This window comes from Pagrus major, chromosome 6, assembly GCF_040436345.1.
Source record: "Pagrus major chromosome 6, Pma_NU_1.0".
Classification (NCBI taxonomy): domain Eukaryota; kingdom Metazoa; phylum Chordata; class Actinopteri; order Spariformes; family Sparidae; genus Pagrus; species Pagrus major.
In genome coordinates this window covers 3928187-3954584 of record NC_133220.1, presented here as the reverse complement: position 1 = coordinate 3954584, position 26398 = coordinate 3928187, and the positions used below count along the sequence as shown (strand labels likewise).

Here is a 26398-nt window from a genome sequence, read left to right as displayed (position 1 = left end):
GCATTAATTGATTAAATGTTCGCCTAAATTGTTATTGCAAATCGTTCCAGACCCCTGACCTTGAATAAAAATCAAATGTGGACTTAGGAGTAATAAGTCTGAGAGCCTCTGATGTAAAGCGTCTCTCTACGTCTTTACTGCAGAAACAGGCTGAATCATCTGCAGAATCACAGATGAGACGCTCAGACAGACGAAGGATGCTTCAACAGTCTGACGGGAGAGAGTGAGATTCTGACAAGCCTCACACATGTAGGATTGAATTATAATGGTTTTGTACGATATCGTTCTGCCTTCTGTGTGTTACATTTTGCTTTTTAATCATGAGGAACTGGCGTCTATCAGCTGTCAACATCTGTCACTTCAGATGTTCTTTCCTGTAGCTGCTCTGGATTATTCTCTCATTATTTTCTCACACATTTTCATTTTCACACATCTTTAGTTTGTTCTCACCTGCTCAAAAGAACTGAGAGGGAGAAAAGGATCCAATAAACAACTTTAAACATAACCGGCTTGATTATTAGTCTCATTTACATGAGAGTGGCTGATGCTTGGTTTATGTTGCAGAAAGAAACTACACACAGAGCCTTGAGTTATATTCAGTGGAAAGGTCATTTAGTTGAGCTAGTTGCTGAATATGACAACTGCATCACACACACAGCCGCAGCGTCAATCAGCCGCTCAGAACAGGAAGTGCGTTGAGAAACAGGATATGAAGAGGCAATGTTTATGTTGATGGGCACCAGAGAGGAGGAGCTGAACAAAGAGGGAGAAGAAACGAGGCAGAAATGGAGAGAACGGGTTACAGAGAAAGTGTGGAGGAGAGAAAGAGGAAATAAAAGTTGATTAACTCAAACACTCAGGTCTCATTTAATTACAGACAGGACTGTGGAAACACAGGCGTTCACATTTATCAGAGTGTTCGACGGGTTGATCGTCTGTGTCACCCGGCGTCTTAACCAACACTACGACTACGTGACTCACCCTTCACCCAGCTTCTCCAGGACATCAAAGACTTCCTCTGGCTGCTTGGTGAGACTGTCCTCGCTCAGCTTCTTCAGCTGCCTGTAAAGACACACAGAGACATGGTTGAAGGTGGTGGAGACAGAGAGGACGGAGACAGAAGAAGAAACTGAAACTTTTCAGTGTGAAGATTTCAGGGTGGGGCTGCTGTTAGTGTCATCGATAAAACTGCTGTTAAGTTCCTTCATTCATTGATTAGAAGAGTGTCTTGTTTTGTGTGGCCAACAATACAAAACCCAAAGAAAAGCTGTTTGCACGAATAAAATAAAACAAACAAAAGAAGCTAATTTTTGCATTTGAGAGGCTGAATCCAGAGAATCTTTCGCATTTGTAAGCTTTATAGAAAAAAAAAAACACAAGGCTTTAATGTGTAAACGCTTCTCAAATGTCTTCTTTCTGTTGACTTCTTCAGTCTCACCCATGAAGCTGATTGGAAAACTTAACACTGCAACTGGATACTGGATTTTCTCACAAGCAGAGCTCAAACAGTTCAGATCGGCAGTCACACGTCCTCTACGTTAGTGCTCAGCTCCTCCTGTTCACACTCACGACTGCACTCCCACACATCAAGAACTCTACTGTGAAGTTTGTAAAGACTACACCATCATCTGTCCAATTACAACAAACGATGAGAGTTCACATCAGGAGTCAATCAACAATCTTGCAAGCCTATGTAAAGCTATATATGTATGTATGTATGTATGTATGTATGTATGTATATATATATATATATATAGTCTCACAATAATATACTGATGTATTGCTCAGCTCAACACGAGCTCAGCAGTAAAACAGCTTGAGATCTCAGAATGCTGACATCTGAGGAGTCATTGCAGCTATTCCTGTTTCCAAACAGTCTCCATGTGCACAGTCAGTATGTGCCAACTGAATAGATGAGAACGAGCCAGAATATTTAATTCATGCTGTTATTTTGGGTGCAGCCGTCCACCTTTACTCTCTCCAGGAATGTGAGCAGAGCAGTACTACAAAACATTTCCAGATCCTCCAGTTTGATGAGTCAGGACAGAAATAGACTCGGTACACTAACAAAAATAGATCCAAATATGTCCTAGATGCAGCTTGTGGCAAACTATTCTTGGTATGACGACAGGAAGAGAGAAAGAAATATTAAATTATGTCGATGATAATCGAAGACACAAGACCAAACTGCTGCTCCACTCGAATCCACAAAAAGATTTTTTTAAGCTTGTTTTTATTTACTGTTTTACTATTTTTAATGAAAATTGAAAACCAGAAAATCTCTAAAAACACAGCTGTCATCAAGCCTCAGCCACTCGTTCTGCCTGTCAGGTGGTCAGTTGAAAACTCAGCTGTGTCAATACGACTTTCTTTGAAGCCTCTGGGCCAAATGTTATCCTCTGCCCAGTGTGGTCATACGCTGAGCTGCACCGTGTACCCACCTCAGGCCACAGACCACAGAAGAGACAGAGAGCTGAGCATTGAAATGCTAATCTACCGTTGCAGCCCATAATCTGCTTTTCAAGTGGACTCTACAAATGTATGTGTGGATCTGCTGTGGCTGAAACTACTGGACACACCAAATGTTTATATTACTAAATATAAAACGTCCAGAGTTCTTCTGGCTTCTTTTTTTAAGACCGTCTATTTGACTTCAAGAATTCAGTCTAATTTTTTACTGATCCAACTCTACATTTACTGTTAATGCAGGCTGTTTCAGGACACAACCAAAGTAAATTAGTTGTTAATTCCTAAATAAACCTTCTTCAACATTAAAAGGCTGAACTGATGTAAAATCACCTACATGAAGTTAATGAGGAAACACTGGATGAGCGAGTGGACGTGATAACAACACAACAGTGTGTTTTACCGGCATCCTCCTGATAAATGGACAGAATAGGAACTCTTCACTTCCTTCTGTCAAACACACACAAACAAACATGTTTCTAAACTAAACAAACTGCTCTGCACCTCTTTCACTGGCCCTCCTGTCACGGCTATTTACAGCGTTATGAGATCGTCAAAGACTTTTAAATTATTTTATTCACTTTCTTGTGCGTCACCACTCTAAAAATGTTCATGTATTTCTGACTCCTGAGTTTACTGAAGTCGTACGTCCGTCCACCATCTTCAGTCGACAACTTTGGTGAAACAGCCAAACAACACAAGACATAATTTAGCAAGCAAGCTAATATTATTTACTAGTCCGACAGCAAGAAGGCCAGCGCTGCTAAAATGGCTTTAAAAATAATTACGTAACGGTGCTTTAAAATATCATCCTTCAGGGGGAAAGAGCAGAGGTGCTATTACACATAACAAAGATCATATATCCAATGAGTGTTTCATCTACCAACTACATTAATCATGAGATGAGATGAGTCATGAGCTGACCCACTCAGGTGTGATAAACCCTGACTGGGCCACAACTAATGATTATTTTCTCTAAAGACTGATCTGCTAATCTATATTTTAAAACCTAATCAAGATAAACTCAGATATCCAGTTTACTATCATTATAACTAGAGCTAAGATGATGTATCGTGTGGCAGATATTGTCCTATCACAGATCTTTCGACAACAGTGTACAGTATATGTTGTCAGATACTTTTATTTTTAGAGATTATAATGCAGAAAAAGATGCTCGGGATAGTTTTTAATTATTAAAATCCCGACAGGATTTTGAAGTCAGTATAAAGTGTTTCTTCTCTTGTCTAACATTAAACATCTTTAAGTGTGAATCAGGTTTTATTTCCTCAATATTAAAGGGAGCGGTGGGGCACAGACGTGACAGCTAACTTAGTCACACACAGGAAAACAAAGTGACACATTACAGGGATTATAAAGTCTCACACACATTATGAAAACTGCCCTAAATGAACTCAGCTGTACTTCGTTTTTAACCAAAGCATGTGAACTGTTTCCAGCGGCCTCATTTCCTCCGTGTGGTCTCTCACACACTCCTCTCGTCATGAAAACCCACCTGACAACCTGTCAGAGCCCACACACACATGTGAGTGACGAACATCTACTGAGAGCCTTTTATCTGATCTGTGTTGATTCAGTTAAACCTGTCGAGATTAAAGCATCTGAAAGCAGATTTACACACAGAGGTGAGGCTTTAAATTGGATCAGCGGGGCTTTGATAGTGACAAAGAGACGGGATTAGACACAAGAGATCAAGACACTGATACAATGAGAGGTGGACTCATGGATTACTGTTTGTTTGTATTTCTGCTTAAGGAGAGAATAAGAAGTAGAAAAGTGCAGGATTACAGAAACACATCAAAAATGTTCTGGTCCTGTTATCATCAGCAGAAGAGCTGCAATACAGTGATAATGAAATAAAATAAAGTGGATCCAACTCACTGATAAATTAGACTCGTGAAAACTGTGTTTAAATGAATTGCAGACCCCTCAGACTACAGATTATAACCCAGGAAGCTGAGCAGTTAACCTGTTTAACATTAATCTCACATTAGTCTGTTTTCCTTGTTGTGTACCCGTGAGTGTCATCTAACCTTCTCTCAGGCTTTGAGCAGCTACGAGGCGGATTTTCAGCCACAACTTCACTCAAACGTGCAGACAGATGAAATCAATGATGTCAGAAATCAAGCGGGTTGTTTTCCTTCTCGGGAAAACGTTTACCTGCGAGGGTGATTCCTCATCTGTACTTTGTCCTTGTTCTCCATGTCGTCCTCCTCGCTTCGCTTTAACGATCCTCTCTGAAGTCTCTGAAGTCAAACTTGACCGTCACCGTCTCGCAGCTAAACAGTCAGTTAACACACCAACCGTCCGCTGAGCTCGCGGGGTGGCTAGCAGCAGTTAGCAGCAGCTAGCCGAGCAGCTAGCAGAGCAGCTAGCCGAGCAGCTAGCCGAGCAGCTAGCAGAGCAGCGTCCGCGCCGCTGCCGCCTGAAAGCCTCGAAAACAACCACGTCCGTTTATCATTTTGTGAAACGAGGTCTACGCGGTGTAAAGACTTCACCCAGCTGCCGTTTCCTCGCCGCCGGGTTCATCCTCCTCCCGTGTCTGGACAACTTTGGACTTGTTTGACAACCCGCCGCTGTGACGTCCAGTGGAAGGAACCAGGAAGAGCCGAGAAGAAGAAGAAGAAGAAGAAGAAGGAGACGAAGAAGAAGAAGAAGAAGAGTGGGCAGGAAGGCGGGGCCGAACAAAGACTGCAGTACCGGGCGGCCGCAGCAGGGGGCGACAAACACACTGAGGACAGGCATGAGTGGACTGCAGCTCTGCTCAGCTACAGAACCAGAACCAGCTTTACTGGCCAAGTGTGTGTTCACAAACAAGGGTTCCGGTTATGTTTGCTCTCAATGTAAAAGGAATAGTTTTTAAACATTAAATAGAAATAAATAAATAAATCATTGAAATTAAGACGAATATGTACTATTTTCAAAGGAGGGGCAGACTCTTTTTGTAAGGTTTTTGCACTCTGACTTTACTTTACTAAAGTCAGGAAACTATATAAAAACAAGTTTAAGTTGTACAAGCTAAAAAGTTTAACATCTTAAAATCATTAGTCAGCTTTACTTTGTAATTGGCTGATATACTGTATCTGTGAAAATATCAGCTATCAGTTTCTGATATTTGATTAATGGAAAATGGATCAGTTTAAGTGGAGTCAAGAAAATTCTATGCAGTTCTGTTTTAAGCTCACTGTGTGTGAACACTGCTGACCCAGGATGCAATGCACAAAGAAAATGGAGACTCACTGCAGAAAAAATGTAAATAATTGAGGATACGGCTCCAGAGGTCTTATAAGATAAAAATAACAAATAAATCTCTCTGTAAACATCCACAGCTGCCTATTGTGTCAATTCCTGTTAGTATAAAACATTAAAAGTACATTTAATTCTTGTGTACTAAATCCAAAACAAAGTGCTGAGTCCCATTTCCATACAACTTATTGTTCTACTATTAAGGCTGAACTTCAATTCAAAACTTGATTACAGACTCACGGTCCAGATAAAACACAACATAAAATAAATTACATACACACTCACAATAAGAGTATAGTTTTAAAATAATATACATGAAAAATGTCTAAGTATTTTTCTTACACAATAATTCCGATATGATAATGAATAGGAAATATTATAATCAAGCAAATATCTGGCCATATTTTCCTGTTTTTTATCATTATAATACATTCACATAAAAGTAATCAATCAGCGGTTAGTAATAGTAGGAACTGCAGCATTTCAGGCTAATATATGAACATTTTCACTAGTACTGGATTACAATACAACGCCAGAATATCTGGAATAATGTTTTAAATGAAGGAGACAAAGACAGAAGGCCGTTACGTTAATAGAATATTTTATTTGGAGGAACAAAACAGCATATCGAGAGGGAACTTCATCCTCAGACCAGGAATGAACGACGAGGAAGAAGAGCTGCAGGAAGAAAACATGAAAACAACAATTAAAACCAAATGTTGTTGCGTTTATAACACGATCTATACAATCTGTCCACACTGAGCACTGCGTATAAGATGTTATTTTTAATGCTGCATAGAAACTGTGTTTATTCTCAGCCTTTTCTAAGTTTTGTGGTCTGTGGAAATACTCACAGTGGTTTTACTCCCCAGAGGGCCGCACACTCTCAAAGACGCCGGCTTCCCTCATGGCGTTGAACTCTTTGGTGGCGTCGTACTGCTTGTAGAAGTCAGCGTACGCCTGTTTCCTGGGCTCTGTCACTGCGTACTGCGGGGAACAAAGGACACAACGGTTTGTTCAGTTTAAAATCAAAACCTAGAGCTGACTGTCAAGACGTAATCATTTATAAAGAGAAAATATGTGAACAGAGTTTCAATCTTCAACAGATTTGTGAGTGTTTCAGCTTGCACCAAGATGTTTTTTCAGCCCTTTAAGATCTATGACTGGTCATAGGATGTGAATGTGACAGGTTTAAATAAAGATACGGTCTGTTTATTGGCCTCAGCCATCTTGTGCAACACATACAAACAGCTGTGTTTACATGGCGGCAAATTTAATTATTGAAAAGGTTTAACTGAACCTTCTGCAACCGACTGAAACTTCATTCAGTTTGGGTCTGTTTATTCAGACTGAGGTGTTTATATGCAGCATTTTTATTCTGTTTGGGCTTTTAAACAGATTATAATCAGAATATTAGGCTCGATGTAAACTCAGCCAGTGTCCGATAGACAGAAGCTTCACAGGACTCATTGGCGGGTGAAGGTCTACGTTGTTTAGCAGTCTTCAGGTTTACCTTACAAACTCATAAAACAGCATGTAATACATTTGTCATTTGACACAACTGCAGAAAAATGAGTGTCTTGGTTTAGATTCTGTCTGGTCAAGATGCTGATTAGGTGACATTTTTAATCACAACAGCTTCATCAGCATAAAGCTGGTAGCCAGTGTGGATTTGTCTCCTCTCACCTTGAATGCTATCGCAGCTATGAGAGACAGAGAGAAAGCGATGGGCAGGTGAAACCTCAGACGCTTTGCCAGCATCCCCCTCATCACAGGCTTTGCCAGAGACATGATGGATCACTAGGAGGAAAAAAGGGATAAAAATCAGCTTTAATCAGTCGGTATGACATCACTCCACCTCTTCATTTGATATCAGGGCCAGCACTGAATGACTTTCAAGTTAAAATTAAAAAGAGGGCAAATTCACAGGGTGTCCACCTGTACAGCCCGAGTAACGACGCAGTCAAACTGAAATTCATTTCACATTCACTTATATGTGAAATGGGTCGAGACAAATTAGCTTTTTATATTAATGTTGTCGAGATGTTTTTGCAAGATGTTACTCCTCGTTATATTCAGTTTTGCAGACTACAGCTAGCAACTGCACTACAACACCGCTTTCTACCTTAACGGACAAAAATAAAAAAATTGGCCTCTCATGCGTCCACACACACACACACACACACACGATGCAGAGTGCTGGTCGGTCCATCAGAAACATCTCAGTGTGTTGACGAAAGACACTTTGACATGCGAACACGAGGAGCCGAGGATCAAACAGCCAAGATAAGATTATTGGACGACCTGCTCTACCTGCTGATTCACAGCCGCCCCAATAACAGTACAGCCCGACCAATACTGGATTATTGGTTTATTATAAAACTGAGATCATTATTTGGACATTTTAAACTGATTATAACAAACCTGCCGATGGTATTTTGGTTTTGAACATAAACAATCTTAATACGAATCCCTTGTTTGTTTGTATTGTGATGAAAAATACGTGCTGCTGAAAAATAAACCTGTCTGGAGCTGACTGATCGATTAGATGTTAGGGAGGGGTGTCTCATGGTTTGCACATTTTATCCTCCACAAAAACCAGTTAAATCACGTGTGTGTAAATACTAAAGATGCCAAACTACAAAACAACAGGGAGATGAGGTTGTTTAGCTGTTCTCCAACAAAAATGTACGGTTAAAGTGATTCCAGTATGTTTTAGAGGAATTTTAATTTTAATTTTAAAGTTTTGTGCATATTTTGATTATTTCTGGGATAATATTGTGCATCGCAATTATGTTTGACAGGATGTTCGTGACATGACATTATAATATCGTCCCACGCCTGATTCTGATGTCTACAATAAGCCACGACTGACTCATTTATGGGTCTAACTCTGTTTAACATTATCTACCCGTTTCAAATTATACATCAGAGAATTAAGACTTTGGAATTAAAGAAGAAAAGCAACAAAGTCTCTCATATTTTTCTGTGTTTGGTCGTCAATTTTTCTATTATGTGCCCTTATTATTGACCTCCAGTCTCCAAGTGTTGTAGTTTGTGCTATATGAAACCTACAAAACATTACAAGAAACGTGAAAGGGATCTATAGACCATTAATTTACATTTTTATCTGCATCCTGCATTTGTATATGTGCATTAAAGTAATTTTCTCCATGGTTGTCTATAATTTTAATATTACCAAGAAATCATATCGTCTTTTTCAGATTGCATATTGAGACAAAGCCCCTGGAGTGACGTCCTAAATATCACAAAATCTAGGATGATCATTAAAAATACCTGAAACTGGATTTTCATTGTGACTTTATTAAAACATTCAGACTCGAAGGTCAATTTCACTCCACAAATCTCGAAGTAAACCAGGCCCGTTTTCAAAAAAATACTGTCTTTACTGTTTGACTTTACTTCTTATTCTCTTCAGACATTTAGAGGACAGTGTTAGAGATACAGATAATATTAATAATGTCTTACACAAGTCAATCAATGTGTCCCTGCAGGCAGACGCCATCAGACTCCGCTGCCAAGTCAGGTAAGCAGCACAAACACAGACTATCGAGTGACCTCTCTGCAGCTTTACTTCCTTGAACATGTGTCCTGTGTTACACTGTGGTGTCGCACATTATAAATAAACATAATCAGGGATCTTCACTCAACAGCAAGTATTAACAGACGACATTCAGTAATGCTAAGTTAAAGAGTAGCTGAGGCAAAGGGTCAAAATAGCTTAATGTCATAAACAAGATACGACACAAAAGACTTCCTGTCGTAGTTTACCCCTTAAATGACATTACAGGCCACTAATATTCACTCAACACCTTCACTAATACCCTTCACACACGTAACAATATCGTGTTTTACTTACAGATTAGTTAAAAAGCAGAACGAGCTGTCAGTTAGCATCTAGCTAACGCAGCACGATAAGCTAACGCTAGCTAGCTCGATGCAGCTAACTGCTAACTGCTAACCGACCGGCGACTCGAGAGGAAAGCGGCAAAATACCGGGAAAACAATAAAAGCCAGGAGTCGTTATTAATCTATAAAATCACTACGTTGTAATGTAAAGTCAAACGCAAACAATTAAATGGTCGTATTTTGGGGGGATACTCACAAGTTGGACTCGCGACCTTCACAGAAACCGCTCACACACTGCAGCTGCGATCTCTATACCGGAAGAGACGCTACCGGGGCCGCGGAAGGACAAAATTCAGTCACGTGAAAGCGAAGTCAGATGAGGTCAAGGAAATTGAAGACAGGCTGCATTTAATATCACAAATAACGTGTTTAAAGTGTGACAACAGCTGCTCAGAGTAACACTGCTTATTAAGAATATGGCACACAACTATACACGGCGCCATTACTCTTATAAACATGTTAATGTGTTTATTAAGAGTTTATAAACTATCAGAGGGTCCTATTTGAAATCGTCGAGCTATGATTCAAGACCATTATTGTATGTACAATATTGGATTAGGGCTATTATTTATTTATTATTTATTATAATTGTCTGGAGGACTGTACCTGCACTGTAAGACACATATTTAACACACACAGATGCGCTGAAAACTAAATGTGTGGTGTTGTAGTAACACAGTCTGACCACGAGAGGGAGGCAGTGACACACAACTGACCCAAGAGTCCTCATCACCTCGGTTCTGCTCACTTCACATGCAGTCTGCACAATTTGTTTCCATGTGACATTTAAATTAAACACTAGTTGTATTTTTTGTATGTGAATGCACTATAATTATAAAAAACAGGAAAAGATGGCCAGATATTTGCTTGATTATAATATTTCCCTATTCATTATCTATTAGAGACATGTTTTAAGATGGAAACCACTTTACCATTCAGTATCTTCTGATACTAATATGTAAAATATTCATAACTTCTGGTACTATTGGGAACTTTCTGCCTCTGCGAAATCTCTCTGCTGTTATTCAAATTGTTGGTTGTAGTTTGAATAACTGCAATAAACACCTTACAAGTCCTCTGGGTACTGATGAAGACTGTCATCATAACTGAAATGCTTTGGTGGAAGAGCTGAAATGTCATAACAAAAGTGACAAATGATCAGGACACAATACTGCACAAGTTTAATTCACTGTAGCTATAGGGTAAAATGCATTTGGTTAGTATAAGGCGCTTTGATTTTCTTCTTTTTTTGAAGAAGAAACAGTGACACGTCACACCTGTAATCCCACCTTAGACAAGCTTTATTAACATATTTTATTGTACAACATTCTGCAGACTGTTCACAGCTGAGTGGACAAGCTTTGCTACACATCGCAGTAAATAAAATAAAATATGTTTCAACCTGAAAAGTTTTTAATTTGTTAATGTTTGCAGTATTTAAGACGGCTTCAACACAGAACAAACAATACACTGTAACAATGAGAGCAACGATCATTAAACTCCATCTGTCCTAAACTTCACCACCTTCTCTTCCATAAAGTGCATTTTAACAAGATGAAGTACAGACTTGTTTATTCTGACAGACGTTTATATTCTTCATACACAAAACTGTACTGACGACTATGTAAAGGAGAATGTTGCAGGATAATAATCAATCAGTCACATTAAGAAAACTTGACCTCATACAGGCTGCTTTACTGTGTTTGTTTCTTTTCTTGTTTCTTCTTTTTAATCTTTTAATTTGTCAGTATTTATAATGTCCACTGGCGACTTACTGTTTGTAAGCTCATGAAGAAATGACCCCACTTCTCTCTTGATTCATCACCTCGGTTAACAGTTTTCCTGACGACTTTATAGTCTCAGTTTCTAGTTTCAAGTCTTCTTCAACACAACGTGATCTTCATTTAGTAAATTTTGGTCTCATTGACAATAAAATAGATGATAATAAAGCCTCAGGTTCTCAGTCAGATCCAATCCTCCCCAGCTCCACCTTCTCATCCAAATATGGTCACTTCTAGGTCCAAAAACCAAGATGCCGATGTCCGTAATCCTAAAGTCAAGGTTTCAGTACAGTGGCCCTTTTAACCCTTTCTCTCGCTGTGCTCCAGATGTGTAATCATCTTGTTAACCTCCTGATTTCATAGTGATACACACTGAATGGGTTCAGTTTAGGACTAATCAAAAGTCATTTTACTGTCACATCCTTGTATTCACTCTATTAATCTGTGATGAAGGGTTATATGGAGTCAGGGGCGTTGAGGATAAGCCATTCCCCGATAACCCAGAACATCATCCTCTTTAACACAGCCTGATGTTAGCAAGTGTGGATGTTAGCGTTTAGCTCAAAGCAGCGAGGTTCACAGAGCTGCTAGCAGGACTATAGTATACTTTTATTTATTTATTTATTTTTTGCAGTCATGTATTTCTTGTTGACATTATTGATATTGTAATACAAGCAGAATATTGGATCAATTAATATAAAATGACCATGATCAGACCATAAATATCTGCGCTGTGCTCCTGGTTCTTCAGCTTTTTTCCAACAGTTATATACTATAACTGAACACCTCATTGAGTTCAGGTGTTACACTTAGGTATCAGTTACCTGCTAATGATACATGAGTTATATCATGACTCCTCTTCGTTTTCTCAGTTTTCTGGTCTACTTTTTGTCACAACATAAAATTCTGTTGATAATCTGGTAAAAATTTCTGTGTCTGTAATTTCTGTGTACGTGTGTGTGTGTGTGTGTGTGTGAGACACACAGTTCAGATTTTAACAAGCGCTGAATAATAACAATATGTCCTGTAACTCATCTCATGTCTGTGTGAGTGTCATGAGAGTGTGGCTGTGCATGCTGAACAAAACAACAAACAAGGAAACGATCAGATTCAGATTGTTTCGATTAGGAAGATGATTAAAGCAACGTTTCTGTTTCAGAGTCTCGACTCTGCTTTCATTTCTTCTTTTGTTTATTTCCTTCCTTCTTGCTCATTGTTCAGACTTTTAACATAGAACAACTGAGTAAAGATCATTTTTAGCATTTCATGTCTTCCTCTTTCTTGATAAAAATTCAGAGGCTACAGTTTTGATCGAGATTTAAAGTGTTGCTGTGTCAAACCTCTGGCATCCTGTACAACAATGTGATTACATCTCCTCATAAAAATTCAGCCTGCTCGCCATTCTTCTTCTGAACAATAATTAAAACCATAATGTCCAAAGTCTCTCCATTTACATGTCCCCTCCTTCAGTCGTTTAGTTCGAAGAAGAAAAACTTCAGGTTGGTCCTCAGTGAAGCTTCGACACTAAAGTGATTCACACAACACTTCCACCTTCCACATGTAAAAATGTTCATTAATATGCACAAACATTAGAAGTCAGACGATTGGCTTCATTAGAAGATGTCAAATTAAAAGCATCAAGCTGCTCAGTTTTCCACATGAGTCCATTGCTTTATAATTGCGTAATAACCTGTGTGTATCAGAAGCCTCACTTTCTCATGTTCAACCAGTTTAGTTTTATACACAATGAAAACAGCGACCTCAGCTCAGGTTCATATAAACATCCTTGGTGCTGTTACTTGTATTATTCTCTTCTTCTATTTGCATTTTGTACATCACAGACAGAGAGATGATCCACACTGATCGGCTGCATCTGTAAACTGAAGGCGACAGAAAGGTAACATCTTCAGTTCACATCCTTTTCCACCAATATTGAACAGGTTCCAGTTCACGCACCTCATATTGAACCAGTCACATAGCAGGTTTTCCTTGAGCTTAAGTACGAACCAAAGTGGGCACGTCATATTCTCCATGTCGTTGTGCACTGTGCATTGCCCTCCGTTGATGATGAATATAACAGTACCACTCAAAACTGGTGGAGTCACTGGTTGGTTTGCTTGATAGAACCGAGGTTCAAGCACCAGAGCTCCCTTGATGGAAACGCTTCATATGTTCGTCTGATAAACTCTCCTTCAGGGCTTGTGACCGTCATATTTGTCTGGATGTCCAAACTGTTGTGGTGTTTTTGATTCCTACAGAGTCAATATGGTAGAGAGAGATGTTTTAAGGGGATGGAGGACGGTATGACATGATTTTCTGTCACTAGAGTGACCAAGGTGTGTCTTAAGACATTTTTCAGCGAAACCAAATCGTCACAAAATGTTGGCCAAAGAAGAACTAGACCCTGATTACCAGCTGAAGGACTCAAAGTCAAAGTCAATGTTCTCATGTCAAAGGTGATTAACTTCATGGTTATTAACTGCAGAGGTATTTTGAAGTCTGTGAATCATACAATGTCTAATCCGAGAGATGCTTCGTCCCATGAAGCTGCCAGTATGCTCCATCAGAGGTTAAATGACTTGGGAAACACCGTCCCTTCACACTCTTCCAACATCAGAACTGTGGGACACTGTATCTGATCATTTCAGGAACTTTTTTGAAATCGATAATATGACATTTACACCCACTTGATGCAGTGATGGGCCGGCTGTGTGGAGATGACAAAGGAGCCGGATCTCGAGTCTCTCAATTTTTTATTAAGTACAAAGAAGTGCAACACTTTGAATGTCTTCCAGGAGAGACCGCCTGAAAATGTGCACTTTTATCTTCATACTTATTATAAAATCAAGTCTTCTTCCTCTCTGATGGCTGGCTGATCACTTCACCTTCATGTGGCTGTCTGGGGCGGATCGTCTACTAATCAAAGGGTTGGTGGTTGGACCCCAACCTCCAAGTGTCCTCAGACAAGATACTGAACTTTGCTCTAGATGTTTAGACCAGCACCTTGTATGGTAGCTGCTGGTGTGTGAATGAGTAAGTGGCGAGTGTGCTTTGGATAAAAGTGCTAAATAAAAGCAGCCTTTTAACTATAAAAACTTTTACCTTCCAACAACTCGAGAACTTCCATCCAGGGTCGGTTAAGAAAACAAAGTCTCAAAGAGGAGGCATAAAATAAAACAAAACAGCATCCTCTAAAGTCGGAGTTGTACCGAGGTGGAGCCAAAGGGTTTTGTTTGAAGCTGTAGGATTGTACCATCAGGGCAGTGGAGTGGAGAGTCAAACCATCAAGGAGCCGGAGCTGAGAGGCGTTTCACATCATCAGGACGGCATTTTGGAGGGGCGTTGACAGCCATTGGGTCGCACCATCACATTGGTGTGGGGGTGTTGTTAGAAGTCATAGGGTCGTACCATCATGGAGGTGGAGCGCAGGGAGTAGCTGGGGCCTCTGAAGTGGTGCCACTTGATCCCGTTGAGCTTCCTGATGTTGTGGCCGACTGTGTAGTAAATACCGTTCAGGTTGGAGAAACCACAGGCGTCAAACCACCAACCTGACGGGGAGACAAAGACATGGAGGGAGATGAGACGTGTGAGATGAGGAGGGAAGAAGAAGGAAGGTTTGACTTTACAGTTTTCATTGTTGGACTTGAGGGAATACTGTAGATGTGATTATTTTTATTTAAACACTCACATTACCACTTCTCTTCTCTCTCCTGATCTTTTCTTTAATTCCCTCTCTGTTCATTTCTTCTCGTCCCCGTCACTCTCTCGACTCTCTGTTTTGTTGTGATTTTAAACGACTCGCTGACTAATCGTGACCAGCAACGTCTGCTCCTCAGAGACATCAAAGTTTTGTCGGCGCGATTAACTTAATGGGCGATCGCAGCCCATCGAGGGGAGGCTGAGGAGAACTAGAGGAGCTGTTTGTCTTGGCGCTGACACAAGGTGAAGGGTGACGGAGACAGATGTTTGAAAGGCCGGAGCTTTTTCGGGAAAATGTGGCTTATTTTGAACGTCCAACAACAAAATATGTGTTTTTGGAATCGTGGAGTATTTTTTTATTTGGTGTGATTTATGACAGAGATATAATTCAATGACAGTTTCATAAACTTTGATTAAACAAATCAAACTGCTATCATTTCTGTGGTTCCACCCTGTGAAATCACACATGAGTTAGATATTTACTAGAAAACTTGTTTATTTTAGTTTGTCTTTCCAGGGAACGGACATGTCCAAGAGAGAAATGGCTTTATTTGATGAGTTCACATTTAAAATGTATTTGAGCTGAAACATGGCGCAACCCAGAGAGTCCAGAGGACAGGAGAGGACGGGAGAGGACGGGAGAGGACGGGAAAAGAGAAGAGAAGATGGGAGAGGACATGAGAGGAAAGGAGAGGAGATGACAGAAGAGGACAGGAGGAGACATGAGATGTCAGGAGAAGACAGGAAAGGAAATGAGAAGACATAAGAGGGGAGTTGAGGAGAGGACATGAGAGGACAAAAGGACATGAGAAGGAATGAGAGTTGAGGAGAGTACAGGGGAGTCAGGGAGAGGATAGGAGAGGATAGGAGAGGACAGGAGAGGATATGAGAGGACATGAGAGGACAGTAGAGACGTTACCTCCAGTGAGCATCAGGGCACATTTGCAGTGGTCACAGTTGTCGTTGTCCTGGTCTCGGGTGCTGAAGCCGGTCCCATGGGAGGCCAGACTGCTCTGTGTCCCCGCTGTCCCGCTGTAACCTCTCAGATACAACCTGAGGGATACGACACGAGGCGAGATGAGACAAGGTGAGTGAGGGACGGACTGATGAAGACATGAGGATTTATGATTTCAGCCTGGTGTGACATGTCTGAATCAGTACAGTATATATGTGTGTGTACTTCAGGTAGTGTAACTGTTATTTACCTGTACTGCTGCCTCTCATTGGTCAGTGTAAATCGGTCATACTGGGAGTGGGCGGGGTTTCCCTCCCAGTCCTTCAGCTCCACCCTCAGAGAGTACTGACCCTGACTGGTCAGCAGGTACAGAGCTTCATTACCCAGCCAGTGTTCTCCTAACACGTCCCCGAAACCCTGCAGGAGGAGAGGAGGTTCAACTTTTTATTCTAAAATCTACTTTAATTAATCGCTCTAAAGAGACAAACGGACCATTTTGTACTCCCTCCAGCTCCTCTGGAAGTCCACGCTGCCGTTAAATCTCCGCTGGAAGACGGTCCAGCCTCCACCAGCTGTCTCCATGTCACAGTACACCTTCAGAGAGGAGACGAAGAGACTGTTGATACTAAAAACTGTGCGAACGAACAGAAATAAATCTGCTACTTGTAATAATCATCAACTATGTGAGTCATTTTATGAGACGACCGAAGCGACTGGAGAAACAAGGTGCTGCTGGAGAACAACTGCAGCTCTGATGGAGGTCGTACCTGCACAGGTTCAGATCTGTTGCCGATGTAGATGTGATACAGACCGCTGACAGAGTGACCGGCCTTGTAAGCGTCTGCACAGTCCCTCCATATCTGGGCCCGCGGAGGTGACCCTGAACACACACACACACACACACACACACACCACTTGGTTAGGGTTAAAAAACATCATGGTTACCTGTGTTGGTCACCACAAAATCACCTGGACGTGGTCCAACTGCCCGTGAAAAGTTTTGTTTGCCAATAACACGGCTGAAGATGGTTCAAAATGACCCCACAGACTCGAAAAACGTTTGGCAGCCTTGTTGGCTTGTAATAACACCATCCTACTTCCACCTCCTGATGTGAAAGTCATTATAATCATATAATGTGAACGCGATATGCCACGTTTGGTAAAAATGTCAACCTTGGACGTGTTTGTGGTTTGCAGAAAAACTAACGTTATATTCTGGAGACTGAGCTGCAAATATTTAATTACATGGTTACTGAAAGCCAATACAAAAAAGCAGTAAAAAGTGTACCTGTAGTCGTAGCCACCATGTTGATGAGTGTGTGGACGGACTCCATCAGCTGCGCCTGCTGCCTCTGCAGAGCCGTGTTGTTGCTGCTGGCGACTCTCAGCTGCCTCTCTAAAGCGTCGATGGCCGCCATCTGAGTCCTGACGACAGACTGAGAGACACACATTCACTCCTGTTGAACCACTTTGTCCCGTCAGACTTCATACATCACATTTATAATTTCTCTGTTTACATCAGCCAGCTGAGATTAAAGTAGTTTGACTGAACAGAAACAGTGAAATAAATCATCTGCACACTCAGATCTGTGTAATTTACAGTTATGAGGTCAGACACTCGCTCTTCATCTTGTACACTGAAAGCTTGGCCTTATAAATGTAAAACACACGCCGACTGATTCCCATAAAAACGTCCCTGAGGTAATCCTGACTTTATTAATGGTACATACATGTTGCTTCAGTGTAAAACACACAGATGTGATGTTACTGACTGTACCTGCAGTCTGTTCTTCTCCTCCTTCATGTCCTCCAGCTCTCCTCTCTGCTGAGACTCCAACTTCTGAACTTTACTCTCCAGACGACTAAAAAACAGACACGGAGAATAAAAACAGAATTTAAAACACTCCATTCACAAAGATCCACTCAAACTGCTCTTCTGTAGTGTCTTTTTGGTGCCAGTGTGCAGTAAATTACTGTGTCATCATCACAGAACAACTCCAGGAATGTGTCATATTAACATCAGACTGGTTAACATGAAGGCTGTGTGTTTGTCAGAGGGAGGACACGAATCCAAACTATTTGTACAACAAATCTGTCCGTAATGTACCAGAGGTTGTAACTCCTGAGCTACTCCCTCCTGTTAGAGAAGCTGTAAAACAGAGAAATAAAGATTAATAACCCGACCATCATTCTTTCTGCCAGAGCGGACTACAGTCCACGTTATCTCTGCAGCTGAACCAGCAGAACAGCTGCTGAAAATAGACTCTGCCTCACAGTTAGATCAACAACGTAGGAGCCAAATGAATGAAACCTGATGAAGGAGTGGCAGCGGCTTCAGAGCAAAACGTGGCTGAACGTCTAGTTCACACTCACTTTTCTGGCTCAGGAACAGAAAGTGAGGTGGGGGGTCTGCAGGAGTCGGGTGGGAAAGTTTGTCTCCTTCTATAATGTTTCCCACAAATATGGATGTGTGTGTGCTTTAAATGTGTTTAGGGGTAAAATCAGCTGGTGTCCATGATCATAAAAATAATTTAATATCTCAGTTCCTGTGAGAAGTGAAATACCTTCTTTCTTTTACTTCAGAGATATCTAACATCACCCAAAGATTTCTAATCATTCTTTAGCAAACAGGGAGGCAAACTGATTGTAGGTGGATTTACAGGCTCCACTGTTCTCCTGTAGTTCACTAACATGTGAATATCAGTACATTAACACTCAGATATGTAATGTGAGATGTGTTATTAAAACATTTGTAGCTTTTCTAACCAAACTGTACGACATGAGGTCCAGATTGTGCTGAAGTGTAGCAGACGAGTGAGACATCATCCTCCATCATCCTCTAACCTGCAGCTGCATCACGTCGCTGCTTCACACTGATGACTGATATCATTTTACATCAGTAGGTGAGACTTTGGTCACATTAGGAGCTGAAACACATTATCAGCTCCTGCTTCTGATCACTTCAACATGTTGACCTGCACGTGACTGAGGCAGCGGCGTTTACTGTGATGGAGACCGATGGGGAGTCGCTGATCGTTGGAGAGCTGCGGTTTGTACAGCGTGTGTGTGTGTGTGTGTGTGTGTGTGTGTGTGTGCAGATTAATGAGTCCCCAACATCTGCTGTTTGTTCTGATTATAAAGGATGCCAGGTGAACTTCTTTAAGATCTATACATTATAACCTGGCATGGTTAATGTGGCTCAGTTTAGGAATTTGTAGCAGTTTAAATGTAAAAACTTCTAAAAAGCTTATTTCTATTGAAACATTATGTTTAAGTGTTGTGAAACTACAGCAGATTTTAATTAAAGTGTTTTCAGAAATTGCAAAATGTTGTATATTTACAATTATTTTTCATTATCGATTAATCTGATGATTATTTTAACAATCAGTGAATTGTTTAGTCCACCAACTTTTAAAAAGTTGTATAAAATGTTCATTACAATTTTCTCAGAATCCAAAGTGACGTCTTCAAATTTCTTCTTTTGTCCGACCAACAGTCCAAAACCCAAACACTCCTCATTTACTGTCATAAAAGACAAAGAGAAGCAGCAAGTCCTCACATTTATGAGGCTGGAACCAGACAATGTTTAATGTTTTTGCTTGACAAATGATTATAATGATAAAATTAATTATTTAAATTTGACTTTGCTCAACTAATCGACTGATGTAAACAGTGTAATGTCTGCAGTCTGTAACAGAACAGCTAGAAAGCTACCTGTGTCTGTGTCCTCTTCTATCTATGAGATTGTTTAGAGAAAGTCCGACACTGTAGCAGCCGTCATCATGTAGTGGATCATTGGAAACAGCTCATCAGACCTGCTCCACCTCATTAAATTCTGGTTACTATTATTCACACAATAATCAGAAGCAGCTCTCTGAAGAGCAGCCCATTGCTGTCACAACCTTTTTAAAGTTTTCAGGTAAATTAAAGGATTAAACGCTTTGCGGTTGAGAACATTTTCCGACCTCTGAGGCTTTTAGAAACCTCTTAAAAACCTCCGGGATTATCTCAGGAATGCTTTGTGACAAAATGAGACCTTACACCTTCATTTGCTGCAATTTAATTTACTGATGCAGATGTCGACTCATGGGCTCGACAGCTTCAGCTGAGCTATGTTTTAATGAAATACGACCAGAACAAACTGAACAGACAGAAACCCTGCGTCATTCCTGTGTCACAGCTCGCGTGATGTGATGACGACGATGTGATCTGACGACTCTGAAAGTTATGAAGTCTGACCAGACCTCGACGTGTAGTCCGAACAAAACTCTCCTTGTTATTACAAGTTGATGAAATGATCAAAAAGGCTTTAATTACATGCACACAATGCGAATCACTGACTGAATCTGCCAGTTGACCATCATGACAAGAGAAGGAATAATAATCTGTTCATTCTACTACAGGACAGACTTGATGTTGGCTGCAATTAGGTGGAAAATAATGAGCTGAAAATATCAATATCAGCATCTGCAATCAGCCAAGACGAGCTGGATGTGAGCAAAAATCCAATATCCTGCATGAGTTATATGTTTGTATCCACTGACACAGAGAGGAGTTAAACACTCGATAAAAAATCTCTCACACACTAAAAAATAATTTCCCTCTTTCCCTCACACACACACACACACACACACACACACACACCCTGTTTGTATTATATCTGTTACTGTAAACAGAGAACACGCTTGATAATGACTCATGGCATGTTTTACGCTCAGAGCTCCGTCCAAGTTCACCTCACAGTGAAAAATAGTGAAAATATTGTGATTCCAAATATTGTTGTGTCTCGCAGCAACAGCTGTGGACGTATTTCCATCATCTCTAATGACTTGCTTGTGTTTCAAATATTCTCACTGTTCAGTTGTGAAATCACTGATAAGGCTCATATTTGGGTCAGAGGAGGGTGGACGTCATTTTACTGAAGTTATTAAATGTTTTAGTGGGAAAAAAAAAACATTGGACACAAATTATTGTTCGAAAGCAGAGTAATTATTAATGTCTTTAAACTTGTCTGGAGGGGATTTTTAACAACTGACGCGATTTGTTAAATGTCTTTTGACTTAAAAACAGTGATGGACTGTAACTTAGTACATTTACTCAAGTACACCTGTTTCATATACCTGTTTTTTACTATTTCTATACCTTGCCAGAGGGTGAGTTTGCCTTTTTCTTTTTGTGTCACGTTTGTCATCACTAATGTGCCTGAAAAACAGCAGATCATCAGACTAAACCCAGAAGATGTTAGAAGTATCAATAATGTTCAGAATTAGACACATCAGCGTGTTCACCTGGGTGTTTCCATCAGTTGATTGGAGCTTGAGCCCAGAAACACTCGTGACTACTGCAGAGTAGTTTTACGTGGGAATGAATGCTGATTGTACACATTCACTTGACAGACAAAAGCCAGATGTTCGTGTTTTTTTGTCAAGTGTAAAGGTGATATTACACTTTGCTCTAAGTGGGAGAAAGTCATTTAAAGGTCCCATATCACGCTCCTCATACTTTTATTTTGGGTGTCCACTCGGAAATGTTTAAATACATACTGTTAAAAAAACACATTATTTTTCTCATAGTGTCCATGTGGCTGTGCGGCGGTGAATGTATAGATGTGACATCGCAACGTTATTGAAGTCCTGACGCCTTGTTTGAAGCCACAGTTTCTCAACATGGGCTGTGTGCATTTCTCCGAGTGTTTTGCTACATTTACAGAGTTTAGATAGAACCTGGACCTGCTTTATAATAACACAAATACATGTAAATCTCTCTACAATATGGGACCTTTAATAAATGAGTTTTAGTTAGAATCTGTCACTCAATAGTGGAAACTTTTCTACCTGTTCTTGGCTCGCAGCTGACTGATCTCAGTCGTCTGCAGCAGCAGTTCCTTCTCCAGCTTGTTGGTCGACAGAGAATTCTCCAGAAGCTGGATCTCTATACGAGACGTCTGGTTCAGCACCTGGTGGAGGACAAGACATTAAATCCAGACGATCTGCTTTCAAGTGACGAGATAATGACAATAGCGGCTCGTTACCTTGGCTTCCACCACGTTGAGTTTGCGAGTCTGCTCCGCTGTGTGCGTGAGCAGGTTTGTTCCGATCTCCAGCATGGTGGCTGTTTGGTTGTGGACGACGTGCGGCGGTATGTTAGCAACGTTCGGCTTCATTTTCTTCTGAATGACGTTCTCCAACTGTGGATGAAAAAGATAAACGCAACAGAGAATAAAACTGTCTGCAAAGAAAGAAACAAGACAGATGACATGTTTCAGGATTTTTCTTTCTTTCCACAGTGTACACTCAATGAAATGAGTTCTGTTGAGGCTTTCCAGAAGCTCAGCATCGAAATACTTCATTGTGAGCACAGAAACCTCCCACTCAGTGCATCAGGTTTACCAAATCAAACATGTCAGGAGGTCTGGTATATAAAGTTGCAGGTCTCTACATCTCTGGGAATATCACCCGATGCCAGCTCGCACTGCCATGCTGTGACCTTCAACCCCTGATAAATAAATAATCCATCCATGCAGCCGTGTATCCATCTCTCAGACTCCACGACTTCAGGATATCAGCGCCACTGAGAAGCACAGAGACTTGATAAATATATCACTGCACCAACAAACAAATTGGTCCCAGTGGGACGACCAGTAACCAACCGGACTGTTTGATGAGTCACTGGGAGCGAAGTTCAGGCCGGATCACATCTGAGTCGGCTAAATATCACTTTTCTTAAATGAATCCAAACACAAAACTATTTAATCATCACGCTTATTTTCAGTTTGAGGAGCAGAAGTTTTGGTACAAAGATCTTTTCTGAGGGAAGAGGCTCCACTCTGTAGCATCACTCAGAGTGTTTCTGCAGTTTCAATAACTCCAACAGAGGAAGTCACGTCATTTTCAGGTGACACATTCTCCAAGTTAAACTTTCTTTAATATCATATCAATAACTTACCCTCATGAACTTTATGTTTTTAGATGAAGTAGTCTACAGCTGTTATTTAAACCTTTCATATATATTTAATCAACGTTTAGACAAAAAGCAGATCACGACACCTCCAAGATCGATCACAACCTAAAATTGTCTGATCCAACGTCACACAGACGCTGACACAATCCTCTAGGATAATTTTATGAAAAGAAAATGTTTAGAAAACTATCACCTACACCTGGACCTAGATTTGTCTCATTATATCAAGAGAATCACGAGAGAAACACCTGAGATATGTGTCAGATTTCTTTCAACAAAGTAAGTGCAGTAATTCATAAGAAAAGAGGGGAAACGTTTAAATAAGTCAAATATCTCGCAACCAATTTCAATTTCAATTAAATCTGTTCACTAGTTTCAGAAATTAAACACAAAAGACCCAAAGAGCCATTTCAGTTTGATTTAAATGTGTTTGTTTTGACTGCTGAAGGCCGACAGCTGACTCGTTTTTCGTAAGTGCTGACTAATCCTCCGGTTTCACCAGCGTTATGTTTTCATGGTTTTATTCCTTTCAACTGCTGATCTTATCCCCGCTGATTGACTTTATCATGTGCATCATTCTTCATGCACGCTGACGGCACTATTACTCATTTTCACTACTCAATTAAAGTTACTCAAGAGTTATTATGTTTAGTCTGCTTCAATTCAGCTTCAGATTAAAACAAGCATCGCTCTGTTCAATCAGAAAATGATTTTACGAGTGCAGAGATACGAATCAAAGTGGCCTCTTGGAGGGACTTTTGTGTGAGCGAGTAAATTGCGCTAACCTGGAACAAGGACAGAAAGTTAATCAAATAATCAAACAAGGAGAAAATAGCTGGAACGAGCTGGTTCGTTTCTCCCTCCTGCTTTGCTTCCTGAGATGCTGCGCAGATAAACTTTGACGAAAGCCAAAATCTCCACCTGGCTGCTGCTCAGTCCAACCAGCACAGAGACAAGGGGGGGATAGAGGCACAAAATAACTGCAGCATTGCTTTGAATACACGGCATGAACACAAAATGTTGTTAGTGATCGAGAACAAATAAATATTTAAGATCCAAAAAGAAGGAAAAAAAATGAGAATAATTGAAACAAACAAGAAAAGTTCAGCAGGTTCTTTTTTGGTCTTTTGTTATTTTTTCATTGAGTCTCCAGAGACACAATGTGCTGACTCTTTAATTGACCCTTATTTCCTGCTGCAGAATTAGAGCTACACACACACACACACACACACACACCCTCTTCACACAGACAGAAACTGGCATACATTCATACAAGCATGCACACACACAAACACACACACATAAACTACACAAGCTGACCAGCGAGCTACGCAGACAGCCCCACGTATGGAGGGCTTGTTGCTGAGACGCTAACTCAAACCACATGTTGGCTTCGCTGTGATCTGGCCCTCTGGGTGACTTCACAGAGGGAGGTGGGAGGGAGCTGGGTCACCAAACAGCCCCGATAACAAGACTGACGCACAGGCAAGTAGCACTGATAGAGATCTGGGGTAACAAGTGCATGGTGGGTCGCTGGAGTGTGTCAGGATCTGAGCTGGCAGCTCCGGACTGGAGTGACTCCACCGAGGACGGCATGTAAGAGACGGAGTGGGTGTTTGGGAAAAGTGCTAAATATGAACCATGTTTATGTTAAGTGCAAAACAGAGGTGGAAAAAATGCACAAATTGTTTCCTCCAGTAGAAGTTCAGATACTTGTGTAAAAAAAGACTGTGGTAAAAGTAGAAGTACTGATTCAACCTCTTTACTCCAGTAAAAGTAATAGAGTACAGGCTCTTACATGTACTCAGAGTATCACAGTAAAAAGTCTCCCTCTGAAGGACATTTGTGGTCAAAGTTGATTGATGAGTCTCATTCCCAGGACGTCAAATAGCCACATTTTGGGTTGGTAAAGCGTCCCGAGCAGCAACAAAGTGAGAACATAAGAAGATCCAGGCAGAGTTTAGTCAGTGCTTTACTGACTGACAAATCTGTTGTTCGTCCTTAACCAGCGCTGTCACTGATGTGCACAGTGACGTGGTCGGTGTCGTGGAAGAACTGCAGGTTTTTACAGCTTGGGTTTCTCATCTCAGGGTGCACACTGCCATTAAAGAAAAGCAAACGAGCTAATTCTCCAACAGCAAAAATAGCATCCCAAAATTGAAGTGCAGAGGATGTTATGGATGGTTCAACAGTACTTATTCGAGCCAGAGTATATGGCCGAAGAAATGCAGCAGAGAGAGGCTGAGCTGCAGAGAGCAAACAGAAAAAGGTGGTGCCATTCCTTAAATTGCCCTCTGATGCCAACAGAAACTGAATCATTCCGCTGCATTGACTTTCAGCCTGGACAGTTTCTGTCGGATGCTGTTGCAAACCCCTGTTAGAGCCCTGTGTGCTTTGCTATGCACTAAGTTTTACTCCTCACTTGGACAGAGGGGTGTCGAGACATTCCTTATGATCCTGAAAAAAAACTGGAAAATAAAACCAAGATCAGCAGGGCGGATTGGTCAGATGACCTTTTAGTCACCTAACACTATGTTTTTACCAACAAAGTAAATCCACATTACATTACTACATTATCCACAGTATCCTGGTAGTAGCCTGAAGCCTGCTGCAGACCTGAGGAGCACCTACAGAAGTCTGGTAAACTTACTTCTTTCTAACTCCAAAGCAACAGAAGTGTTTCATTTTAAACTTGCAGTTTCATTTGAAGACTTTTACAAGAAGTCACACAGATCCTCTGGAGACACTGAGGGATTTAAACATGTGCAGTTGTGCTCCCAAACACCTGGAAACTGACTTATGTGTGAAATTGATGGATTTTATAATGAGCGACAACTGATCCTGTTTCAGTTCAATTCATATCTTTTTATCACATCACTTGAAAGCCTTCAGCTTAAACAATGATATAATATTCTTGGAAAAACCTCATGAGCTTGTTGTATTATTGCAGCGTGTCTCTAAGTATCAGAGCGTCCAGATGTTTTGGCTGAATCTCAGAGCATTATGAAGCAGCAGAACAAGCCAACAGCCTGAGGCTTCGTTTTCTGAGCAGCGCTCCACTTGACTCACTGCAGGGAAACTGCTCTGTATGGTGCCGGACTTTTAGACTCTCTGAGTCTCCATTAAACCTCAAAAACCTTAATTCCTCTTCTCTTTCACTCTCTGCATCCCACCTGTTTGAACTTATCTTGAGGTGTGCGAAGAATTGCTTCATCTCTGACTGGTAATGAGCAGTTTCTATTTCTTAAATGATTCTGGGGTGTAAATAACATCTTTTCAAATCAATTTGGGATCTCAGGGCTACTGGAGACTTGCATTACACCGGACGAGCTGTATGGAGCCA

General features: G+C 40.8%; 3 protein-coding genes across 3 annotated transcripts in view; all 3 read right to left on the bottom strand.

Moving 5' to 3' along the window:
* Positions 1-5080, bottom strand: part of LOC140997933 (serine/threonine-protein kinase 4-like) — a 29693-nt gene extending 24613 nt beyond the window's left edge. Inside the window, exons 1-2 of the mRNA XM_073468026.1 lie at positions 4645-5080; positions 982-1062 (exon numbers count right to left, since the gene is read on the bottom strand). Coding sequence (XP_073324127.1) covers positions 982-1062; positions 4645-4688 — 125 coding nt within the window. The 5' untranslated portion in view covers positions 4689-5080. The remainder of the gene's footprint in view (positions 1-981; positions 1063-4644) is intronic.
* A 1234-nt stretch (positions 5081-6314) lies between these two features.
* On the bottom strand, positions 6315-9948 carry cox6c (cytochrome c oxidase subunit 6C). Its single transcript, XM_073468027.1, has 4 exons — positions 9857-9948; positions 7417-7530; positions 6585-6717; positions 6315-6408 (listed from the first exon to the last, which is right to left on the bottom strand). The coding sequence occupies exons 2-3, from the start codon at positions 7519-7521 to the stop codon at positions 6592-6594; spliced, it is 231 nt and encodes a 76-aa protein (XP_073324128.1). The 5' UTR covers positions 7522-7530; positions 9857-9948; the 3' UTR covers positions 6315-6408; positions 6585-6591.
* Positions 9949-14828: 4880 nt separating this feature from the next.
* The window catches only part of angpt4 (angiopoietin 4), a 41634-nt gene continuing 30064 nt past the window's right edge, over positions 14829-26398 (bottom strand). The window contains exons 2-10 of the mRNA XM_073467901.1: positions 22127-22282; positions 21930-22051; positions 17873-17957; positions 17384-17531; positions 16863-16975; positions 16588-16689; positions 16346-16512; positions 16060-16193; positions 14829-14989 (exon numbers count right to left, since the gene is read on the bottom strand). Coding sequence (XP_073324002.1) covers positions 14829-14989; positions 16060-16193; positions 16346-16512; positions 16588-16689; positions 16863-16975; positions 17384-17531; positions 17873-17957; positions 21930-22051; positions 22127-22282 — 1188 coding nt within the window. The remainder of the gene's footprint in view (positions 14990-16059; positions 16194-16345; positions 16513-16587; positions 16690-16862; positions 16976-17383; positions 17532-17872; positions 17958-21929; positions 22052-22126; positions 22283-26398) is intronic.